This window comes from Lucilia cuprina, chromosome 2 (genome assembly GCF_022045245.1).
Source record: "Lucilia cuprina isolate Lc7/37 chromosome 2, ASM2204524v1, whole genome shotgun sequence".
Taxonomy (NCBI): domain Eukaryota; kingdom Metazoa; phylum Arthropoda; class Insecta; order Diptera; family Calliphoridae; genus Lucilia; species Lucilia cuprina.
The window spans coordinates 68776007-68786304 of NC_060950.1; the positions used below are offsets into that span (position 1 = coordinate 68776007).

The following is a 10298-nucleotide window of genomic DNA, read 5'->3' on the forward strand; positions in this document are numbered from 1 at the left end:
GGAAGGAAAATAGTCAAAGCAGTTCGGCGGCAGGGGTTTGGTCTGTCAGCCACAGCTGCCAGTGTAAAGAAATCAAATACATATGTATGTGCTCTACTCGTACTATACTGTTATGTCTCTCATATAGGGGGAGGTTATTTGGGTTATTTTGTATATTTTGGAGTATGAGGGTGTTGTATAACACTAAACTCTTAGGTAACAGCTGAGAAATGACGTAAGACTTGAAGGGGTAGTAAGTAATAAAAGTTATAATTTTCAGTAAAATAAAATCAAAGAAAACTCGAAAAATTAGCACAGTCTTGAGGAAACATAGACAGAGAGAGAGCAATCATAATTGAGAGACATCAAGTAAAACATAAAGAAGGGGAGTTAAACGCGCTCAATTTTATAATAAAAAGCCAGCAGAGAGTTTATTTTTTAGAAGAGCAAGTATAAAATCAATCACGTGGTTATACAATATTTAAAAACTTTATTAGAAAATTTGGAAATTCTTCATGTTTTAAATAAAATCCAATAAAAATGTCACTTTAACTATTTCAAAATCTTTAAAAATTTTCTAATATTTTCTTTTTTAATAAAAAATTCATTTAAGCTTTCCCTACTCCCTAACTCTCTATTACATACTATTCTCCTACTTTATTTGTCATTTCTGTGTCTTACTTTTCTACTGCTCTTCTACTCTTTTTCTATTAAATAATTTTTAATCAATATATATTATTATATAGAAATTACTTATATAGAATTTTCTTTTCCTTTTACACTTAATTTCTTACTTTTTTGCTTTCAAATTTATTGCCAAGTTTGCCTTAATTCCTTTCCTTTGAACCTGCGCTTTTGATCCTTTGCACCTATAGTAAAAAAGAAGGACAAAAACTTACAAAAGCACTTAATCCAAAGGGCGAGTTTACTGTCAGTTTTTTTCGGTTTCTTTTCCTTTTCCTACAGCCTAAGGGTGTTGTTGTATTTTTTGGTGTTTTAGTACTTTACACTAATAATGATAATTTTGAAACAAATAGAGAGTAAATAGTGGAATGCTAGAAAACTTTTATAAAAAGCTTTTTTAAAGGATTTACTGCATGTAAAGTGTTTGAAAAGAAAAGAAAGTTCAAGAATTTTGTAAATTGTAATAGAATGACTTTAAGGTTAGGGGGAAAGTAGTGGTAGTGATGTAGTAGAATCCCTGAAGTTTGCCAAGAAGTCAATACGTACCAAATTTACAGTAATTTTAATAAAGTCTAATCAGGTTATAAGTCATTCGTCACAAATGTCTAAAGGTTAGATACTGACTGTCCCTTTATAGTCCATAGTCTTGTCTCTAGTCTAGTTTCTAGTTTAGTCTCTAGTATAGTCTATGGTCTAGTAAATAGTCTAAGTATAGTCTAGTCTATAGTCTAGTCTATAGTCTAGTCTATAGTCTAGTCTATAGTCTAGTCTATAGTCTAGTCTATAGTCTAGTCTATTGTCTAGTCTATAGTCTAGTCTATAGTCTAGTCTAAAGTCTAGTCTATTGTCTAGTCTATAGTCTAGTCTATAGTCTAGTCTATAGTCTAGTCTATAGTCTAGTCTATAGTCTAGTCTATAGTCTAGTCTATAGTCTAGTCTATAGTCTAGTCTATAGTCTAGTCTATAGTCTAGTCTATAGTCTAGTCTATAGTCTAGTCTATAGTCTAGTCTATAGTCTAGTCTATAGTCTAGTCTATAGTCTAGTCTATAGTCTAGTCTATAGTCTAGTCTATAGTCTAGTCTATAGTCTAGTCTATAGTCTAGTCTATAGTCTAGTCTATAGTTCTAGTCTATAGTCTAGTCTATAGTCTAGTCTATAGTCTAGTCTATAGTCTAGTCTATAGTCTAGTCTATAGTCTAGTCTATAGTCTAGTCTATAGTCTAGTCTATAGTCTAGTCTATAGTCTAGTCTATAGTCTAGTCTATAGTCTAGTCTATAGTCTAGTCTATAGTCTAGTCTATAGTCTAGTCTATAGTCTAGTCTATAGTCTAGTCTATAGTCTAGTCTATAGTCTAGTCTATAGTCTAGTCTATAGTCTAGTCTATAGTCTAGTCTATTGCCAAGAAGTCAATACGTACCAAATTTACAGTAATTTTAATAAAGTCTAATCAGGTTATAAGTCATTCGTCACAAATGACTTAAGGTTAGACACTGACTGTCCCTTTATAGTTAATAGTCTTGTCTCTAGTCTAGTTTCTAGTTTAGTCTCTAGTATAGTCTATGGTCTAGTATATAGTCTAAGTATAGTCTAGTCTATAGTCTAGTCTATAGTCTAGTCTATAGTCTAGTCTATAGTCTAGTCTATAGTCTAGTCTATAGTCTAGTCTATAGTCTAGTCTATAGTCTAGTCTATAGTCTAGTCTATAGTCTAGTCTATAGTCTAGTCTATAGTCTAGTCTATAGTCTAGTCTATAGTCTAGTCTATAGTCTAGTCTATAGTCTAGTCTATAGTCTAGTCTATAGTCTAGTCTATAGTCTAGTCTATAGTCTAGTCTATAGTCTAGTCTATAGTCTAGTCTATAGTCTAGTCTATAGTCTAGTCTATAGTCTAGTCTATAGTCTAGTCTATAGTCTAGTCTATAGTCTAGTCTATAGTCTAGTCTATAGTCTAGTCTATAGTCTAGTCTATAGTCTAGTCTATAGTCTAGTCTATAGTCTAGTCTATAGTCTAGTCTATAGTCTAGTCTATAGTCTAGTCTATAGTCTAGTCTATAGTCTAGTCTATAGTCTATAGTCCAGTCTAGTCTATAGTCTAGTCTATAGTCTAGTCTATAGTCTAGTCTATAGTCTAGTCTATAGTCTAGTCTAGTCTATAGTCTAGTCTATAGTCTAGTCTATAGTCTAGTCTATAGTCTAGTCTATAGTCTAGTCTATGGTCTAGTCTATAGTCTAGTCTATAGTCTAGTCTATAGTCTAGTCTATAGTCTAGTCTATAGTCTAGTCTATAGTCTGGTCTATAGTCTAGTCTATAGTCCATAGTCTAGTCTATAGTCTAGTCTATATTATAGTCTATAGTCTAGTCTATAGTCTAGTCTATAGTCTAGTCTATAGTCTAGTCTATAGTCTAGTCTATAGTCTAGTCTATAGTCTAGTCTATAGTCTAGTTTAGTCTAGTCTATAGTCTAGTCTATAGTCTAGTCTATAGTCTAGTCTATAGTCTAGTCTATAGTCTAGTCTATAGTCTAGTCTATAGTCTAGTCTATAGTCTAGTCTATAGTCTAGTCTATAGTATAGTCTAGTCTATAGTCTAGTCTATAGTATAGTCTAGTCTATAGTCTAGTCTATAGTCTAGTCTATAGTCTAGTCTATAGTCTAGTCTATAGTCGAGTCTATAGTCTAGTCTAAAGGCTAGTCTAGTCTATAGACTAGTCTATAGTTTAGTCTATAGTCTAGTCTATAGTTTAGTCTATAGTCTAGTTTATGTTTATATAGTTTATGTTATGATCTATAGTGTATTTCATGTATTAGCAAATTACTTCATTCAAATTTTAAAAATCTTAACGATTTTAAGCTTTTGCAACTAATTAACAGAGCTTTTTATATGTTATATAGAATTGAACAACCCCAAAACATTAGCGGTAAAAGCTCTCTATTGACGTCGCTCTTACGCTCAACAATTTATTATTGGTGGTACTAATCAAATACCAATGATTGTTGTACTAAAACAACTTACATACACACACACACGAACCCATAGTTTATCCATAGAAAAGAAGCAATTTTAGAACAAAAATTTGTATAGGCCCCTTTAGCACAGCCCTCCTCCCCCTTTGGGTATGATGGGAAAAGAAAAAGCACAACGTACACATACAGTTGTAGTAATTTGTTTCAGCCAACGAATACCATTAAATAAATTTTTGAACATAGAAAATAAAACTTCTCTTTCAGTTGCAGTAAAGACACTATCATTGGCGTTTCAACTCTGGACGACATACGGTAGAATTTTGAATACGGATTAAAAACCCCAATTTATATATCAGATAGTGCAAAAGAAGAAAAAAAGAAAAGAATTATTATATATACTTATGTGTATATAAGGAAAAAAGTATATATATAGTGAAAAAAAAATATAATATTATATGGATTAAAGAAAGAATTAACTTTTTATGAATTCAAAAAAAAACGAAAACATTTAAAGGATTTAGTGAAAATAAAGACTTTTTTTTAAAAAATTTAAGTGAAAATTGTGGGTTATTTGTGTTTGGAGTATTTAAAAAAAAGAAGAAAAAAATATCCTTGTAACAGTTATATACATACAAAAATTCGATTTTTTTTATTTTACTGAAAAAAGGAACTTTTTTTTTGTCTAAAAGAAAAGACTGTTATATAAAATTAGACTTTTATGGTTTGAAATATTTAATTAAAAAAGAAAAACTTTTTTTAAAGAAAAATATGATAAAATTTTATAAAATTGCAAAATTTTAAAGTTTTTTTCAAGTTAATGAAAAATATTGTGTAACAATTTTACATACATTATTAACGGAAAAATCAATAACGGGGAATAGAAAAAACTTAAAAGAGCAAGAATTTAAAGACCAAAAACTTTAGACAGCTTTTTAGGCTTAAATTTGGAAAAAAAAGAAAATTTTTTAAAATTTTGTTAAAATTTTTTTTCATCATTTTCTTTAAAAACTAAAGACAATTTAGATATTTTTTTCTTTTTTCAAAAAGAAAAATTATCCTGTTTTGTATGTAATAGTAAAAAGAAAGAGAGTTTTATATTAAAACATGTAGAGAGAGGGGAGACATGGTGAGAGAGAGAGAGAGAGTTAAGAAAAAGAGACTTAATAAGCAAAATGGTGGTTAATAAGTTTTTAAAGAGTTACAGATCTAGAGTGTGTCTAACTGTAAATTATGCTTTACAAGGACTTTTTTCCTTTTTTTGACTCTCATCAAAATTCTGCTTTTAATGTTTTCTTTATCCTTAATTCTTGTTATATTTTTTAAAGCTCTCTTGCTCACTTTCTTACTAGATAACTATTTCTAACTATATTTCTGTTTCAGGCGCAAACTCTTTTAAGCTTTTATAATCTCTTTCATACTCTCGTTCTCTCTTTCCTCTTTTGCTTGCATAGAAAAAGGACTTCTTTAGTTTGAAGAACAAAGGCAAAAAAGTGTTATAACAATAAAACTAAGAATAAAGCAAAAAAAAAGTTGTGTAAATAAATTACGTTTAATATGTGTCAGTAGGATAAGCTTGTGTGTGCGTAAGGGTACACTGCTGCCATTTCTGAACAATATCGAACAAAAAGTGGAGTAATGTTTGCTTAAAATTGTACAAATACCAATACTTAAAGAAGACATAAAAACTTCTCAAAAAAAAAAAAAAAAATCGGAATGTTCTTTGTCTTCAAATTCTTTTTTCACTTAGAAAACCTCTTTATTGCCTTAGTAACACCTAAGGGGTTTCTTTTTTTAGAATTATTGTTTTTGTTTCAAAAGAGGTTAACTTTAAAATAAAGTGTTTCGTAATTATTTACAAAAAGTAATATTTTTATATTTCAAAAAAGCCACGCCCTCTTGTATTAATAAAAATTCTACAATAACTTTATTATTATAGAAATTTATATTTCCAAATTTTTTCTAATTTTCAAAACTTTTAGAAAAAATATTTTAAATTTTCTTAAGCTAAATTTTCCAAATAGAAAATTTTCTTACAAAAATACTCTTTTAGAGCTAATCACTTGTTTAATGTCACTTAAAGTGCTCTCAATATATACTCTCCCATGAAATTTATGACATTTTCCTACTTGTCAAAATGACAAGTTAAGCTTTTTTTCAACAATGTACAACATATTTGAAAATTATTTATTTAAGTTCAAGTTTTCATAAATTTTTATATTTCATAAAAATTCTGAAATTTGAAAAAAAAATATAAAAAGGTTTTAAAAACACTTTTCTTTTTATTACCTTAATCCTTTAACAAATTTCCTTTCTTTACAATCTGGCAACATTATTCGACTAGTTAACATCAGGCAACTTTAATTGTTAAAAAAAAAATTAGTAAAATCTATCACAATTTTACTCAAAACTATAGAAATTAGTAAAGTAATGGCAAAAACCTCTCATTTCACTTTATTAAAAAAGTGAATTACTTTACGATTTTCAAAAATATTTCAAAAGCATTGCTAAACAGAGTTTTATTAAAAAATTATCAATATTATTCGAAATTTTTATAAAAATTTTTCGATTTTTCCAAATGTTTACATAACAAAAACTCATTACCAAGTAATGTATGATATAACTACTGTTTAATACTAAAAAATGATAAAAAAAGGTTTCGACTACAATTACAACTTTGTCCGGGAACCAATAGATCGTTCAAATGTTGTCAATCCAGCAACAGCCGTCATATTGACCACATTTAGACTGTAATAGACTCTAAAGAGAACTAACTTTTGAGATTTTCCCCTGGACCTAGTAATATTTGTTCTAATAGTTTTCTAGAACAAATTATTGATCTTTATCTTGTGGGTCCTTAACAAGTAAAAGACCGATATGATCCATTAGATCTGTTAGTAATACATCAGAAGAAGTTCAACGATAACTCTGCCAACTTGTTCAAAAGTGAAAGAATCTGGGATTTTCAATAGTTGAAGCTTATAAAGTATTTTCAATATCTGGAATAATGCTTTTAATAAAGCTTTAAATATATATATAACGATAGTTGAAGCTTTTAAAGTTTAATTTTACTAGATCAGTTAGTGACACATCTTCAAGTCACTTTAGATAATGAGAAGAGACTTCTATTTAAGTTTTCACTATATGAAGCGAAGCAGTATTAATGAAATAATACCGATTCTGCTTTATTTAAGATCAATATTTCATTGCTATATATATATAAGCTTTATCTTTAGAACCAAGTCCAAAAGTAAGTGAACAAAAATATTAGAAATAATTCATAGACTATAGATTTTTCAAAAGTATAAACTGAATCTGACCATAGAGTTTCGCAGTGACATAAGGTTCTCAAGTTATCGAGTTCTAGAGACCGAAAAACCTCCCATTTTAGCCATATTTAAAGTGTTATGACAGTGCAAAGATTTCCTTATTTATAAGATCTGTTATGTGATTAGAATAGTTTAAAAATCTCTTTTTTCACGGAGATATCCTGCGTTGAAGTTTTCAACATTTTTTTTGTTTAAAGTTATTTTCAACTTTAAATTTAGATATCTCGAAGAATGGAGATGCTAGAACAGAGGTTCCACTTTTATTTTAAAATCGACCTATTGAACTTTCAGATTTTGTTACAAAATTTATAAAAAAAAGGTGTTTTAGAGTTGCCAGAGCCAAAAAACAAATATCACTTATAAACCTGATACAATGGAGAAATTCTTAAGGCAAACTTTAAGTTACGATATCTTGAAGAAGAGTGAAGCTAGAATAGAGTTTAAGCTATTAATTTAAAGTTAAACGTTCGGACTTTCAAATGGAATCTTAAAATCTAAAGATAAAGAAGTCTTCTAGCTGTTATAAAACCTCAAAAACTTTAAGTTACGATAAAACTAGAAGAGAGGTTACATTTTTATTTAAAAGTCAACTGTTTGGACTTTTAGAGAAAATCTCAAAATCTAAAGATTAAGAAGTCTTCAAGCTGTTATAAAGTGTCAAAAACTAAAAGTTTTTATGTTAACAATAACATGAAAACCTGATGGAAAGGAGAAATTCTGAGAGTACGGATTTGAATTGGATTTGTATTTTTCCGAAAATTTATGAAATATTTTGTAATCCATTATTCCCTTAACTGTTCTTCCTTTCTTCTTCATCAAATTTCTAACAAGAAGCTTTACTATTAACTATGTTTATTCTATTACAACTTGACATTAGAAAAAAAACTCGAGAAAACAAATGAAACCATAGACATAAATAGCTCCTATTAGGCCTGTAATAGAATCAAGAAAAAAATACTTGTAATAAACTTTTACAACCGTTACATTTGTAAGCTTTCTCTCTCACACACATATAAACATTCATTTTCTCTCTCTCTCTCTCTCTCTCTCTCTCTTTGCTTCTACCTCTCTTTTTGTAAAACTAACGGTTACAAAATATATTTTATTATATTGTCATTTTACATTTTATTACATTTTCTTTTTGGTACTAAAACAAAAAGTACTAAAAATTTTACTAATGTTGGGTAATTTTTTTTTAGTACTTTTCTTGTAACCAAAATGACAACTAAAAGAGACTTTTTAGAACTGAAATAAGGAACTAAAATTGAACTGAACTTAGTTCAAAATAAAGCAGCGCACAGAACAGTAGAGAATAGAATTGGAAAAAGAACAAAACGGAAAGAAAAGAAAACGTTAAAAGAAAGATAGAAATTTTTTTCTTTAACGGTTTGTGCTCGGTTACATAACTGTGTTCTGTAGGCCAAAAATTTGCTGAAAGTAATAAATGAAAAAATTTTTTTTAAAGAAAATATTAAAAAAATTATAAAAATTTAAATAAAAACGTTATTAACAAAATAAAAAGGAATTAATAATAAAAGAACTTTTAAAAAACTTAAACAAATTAATAAACTTTTTTTTCTAAATATAAATTATAAAGTGTTACTTAACTAATTTAAAAAAGAAAAAAAAAACTATAAAAACTATTAAAAAATTTTTTTTTTGAAAATTTTTAAAATCTATATTTTAGTTTTTACTTTAAAACTAATTTATCTACTTTAATTTTTCTTTTACTTTTTCTTCTACAACTTCTACTTTTTTTCTGTGTATTTTCTCTAGGTGTCATCAACTTTGTAAAATTATTCAGTCAATAGTTTAAAACAAAATCTTCTAACAAAGTGTAAAATTTCATAGAATATACCAAATATCTCTATAACGAAACTCTCTAACAACAATATTCAATACAAAGAAATCCCCCCTCTAAAATCCTCAGCAACAAACAAAAAAATCGGTAAAAATGTTTTTGCAACAAAGTTGATTACGCGATAAACTGCTAACAACCTACAAAATATTAAAAAACCAAACAAATAATTATTATTACAAATTGTTATACGAATCTGAATAATAAAGTTGAACATATAGACTAAATTAAAACAAATATTAACCTTCCAACATACACTTACTCACTCTCTCTCACACACACACACACACCTTAAGATCAGACGACACCACGACGTCTTTAAGCAATCTGAAGTCGTAGGAGAAGAAGTAAATCCAGAAAAAATAAAAACTATATAATTTATAACAAATAAAACTAAACTGCTCTAGACACACAAAATCCTTAAAATTTAATTTAAAAATAAAACAAACTTAAATCCTAAATACAGTTCATATATATATAAATAAATAAAACAAAATGGCCGATAAAAAGAATGAATATTATGCGCCACCTCCAAAAATGGGCAAATGGCAGGGCTTCAAAACATTTCTGTGGAACAGTGAAACTAGTCAATGTCTGGGTCGTACAGGCGGTAGTTGGGGTAAGTTATTAAAAAAAATTCCTTAATTCTTTTTTACATAGCTATATATCTATATATACATATATTTTGTAATCTAAGCTCATTTATTGATTTATTTTTTTTTTGTCACAAAATTTCCTCTTTGTTACAATTATTTTGTAATTGTCTTACATAATTTTTTTTTTGTCTTTATACTTGTTTTTAAAGACTGTTGTTGCCACAACAACAAACATTTTTATGTATTTCTCTAACAAATTATATTTTTTATTATTAGTTGTTTTTTCAAATAGTGGCTCTGGAGTCATGTAGCAACTTATAGGTCACCCTTTTTATACTTGATTGTCTTAACACTAGCGAGTTATGCTTGCGTGTTTATATTTGTAAGTTTTTTTCTGACAAACAAATATTACATGAACTACTAAAAGAAACTTATTAATCGTTAATTGAGACGAAAAGTTATAAAACTTTTCCATTAACTTTTAACTAAAAAAATCTATTCTCTGAATTTTAACTTCTTTGAAATCTTTTCTATTCAAAATGTATTTTTTAAATTAACTCACTTGACTTGAGAGAACTGAACTAGAATTGAACCAGAATTGAACTAGAACTGAACTAAAACTGAACTAGAACTGAACTAGAAATAAACTAGAACTGAACTAGAACTGAACTAGAACTGAACTAAAACTGAACTAGAACTGAATTAGAACTGAATTAGAACTGAATTAGAACTGAATTAGAACTGAACTAGAACAGAACTAGAACAGAACTAGAACAGAACTGGAACAGAACTAGAACAGAACTAGAACTGAACTAGAACTGAACTAGAACTGTACTAGAACTGAACTAGAACTGAACTAGAACTGAACTAGAACTGAACTAGAACTGAAC

General features: G+C 28.1%; 1 protein-coding gene across 9 annotated transcripts in view; it reads left to right on the plus strand.

The window, feature by feature from the left end:
- Positions 1-3876: 3876 nt before the first annotated feature.
- Positions 3877-10298, plus strand: part of LOC111679174 (sodium/potassium-transporting ATPase subunit beta-2) — a 27799-nt gene continuing 21377 nt past the window's right edge. The window contains exons 1-3 of one of the 9 annotated variants that reach the window (XM_046952699.1): positions 4035-4049; positions 6538-6539; positions 8731-9431. In XM_046952699.1, coding sequence (XP_046808655.1) covers positions 9308-9431 — 124 coding nt within the window. In that variant the 5' untranslated portion in view covers positions 4035-4049; positions 6538-6539; positions 8731-9307. Of the gene's footprint in view, positions 4050-4171; positions 4191-6537; positions 6540-8233; positions 8392-8730; positions 9432-10298 lie in introns of those variants that run through there. The other 8 variants (XM_046952695.1, XM_023440693.2, XM_046952698.1 and 5 more) reach the window with 8 other exon arrangements.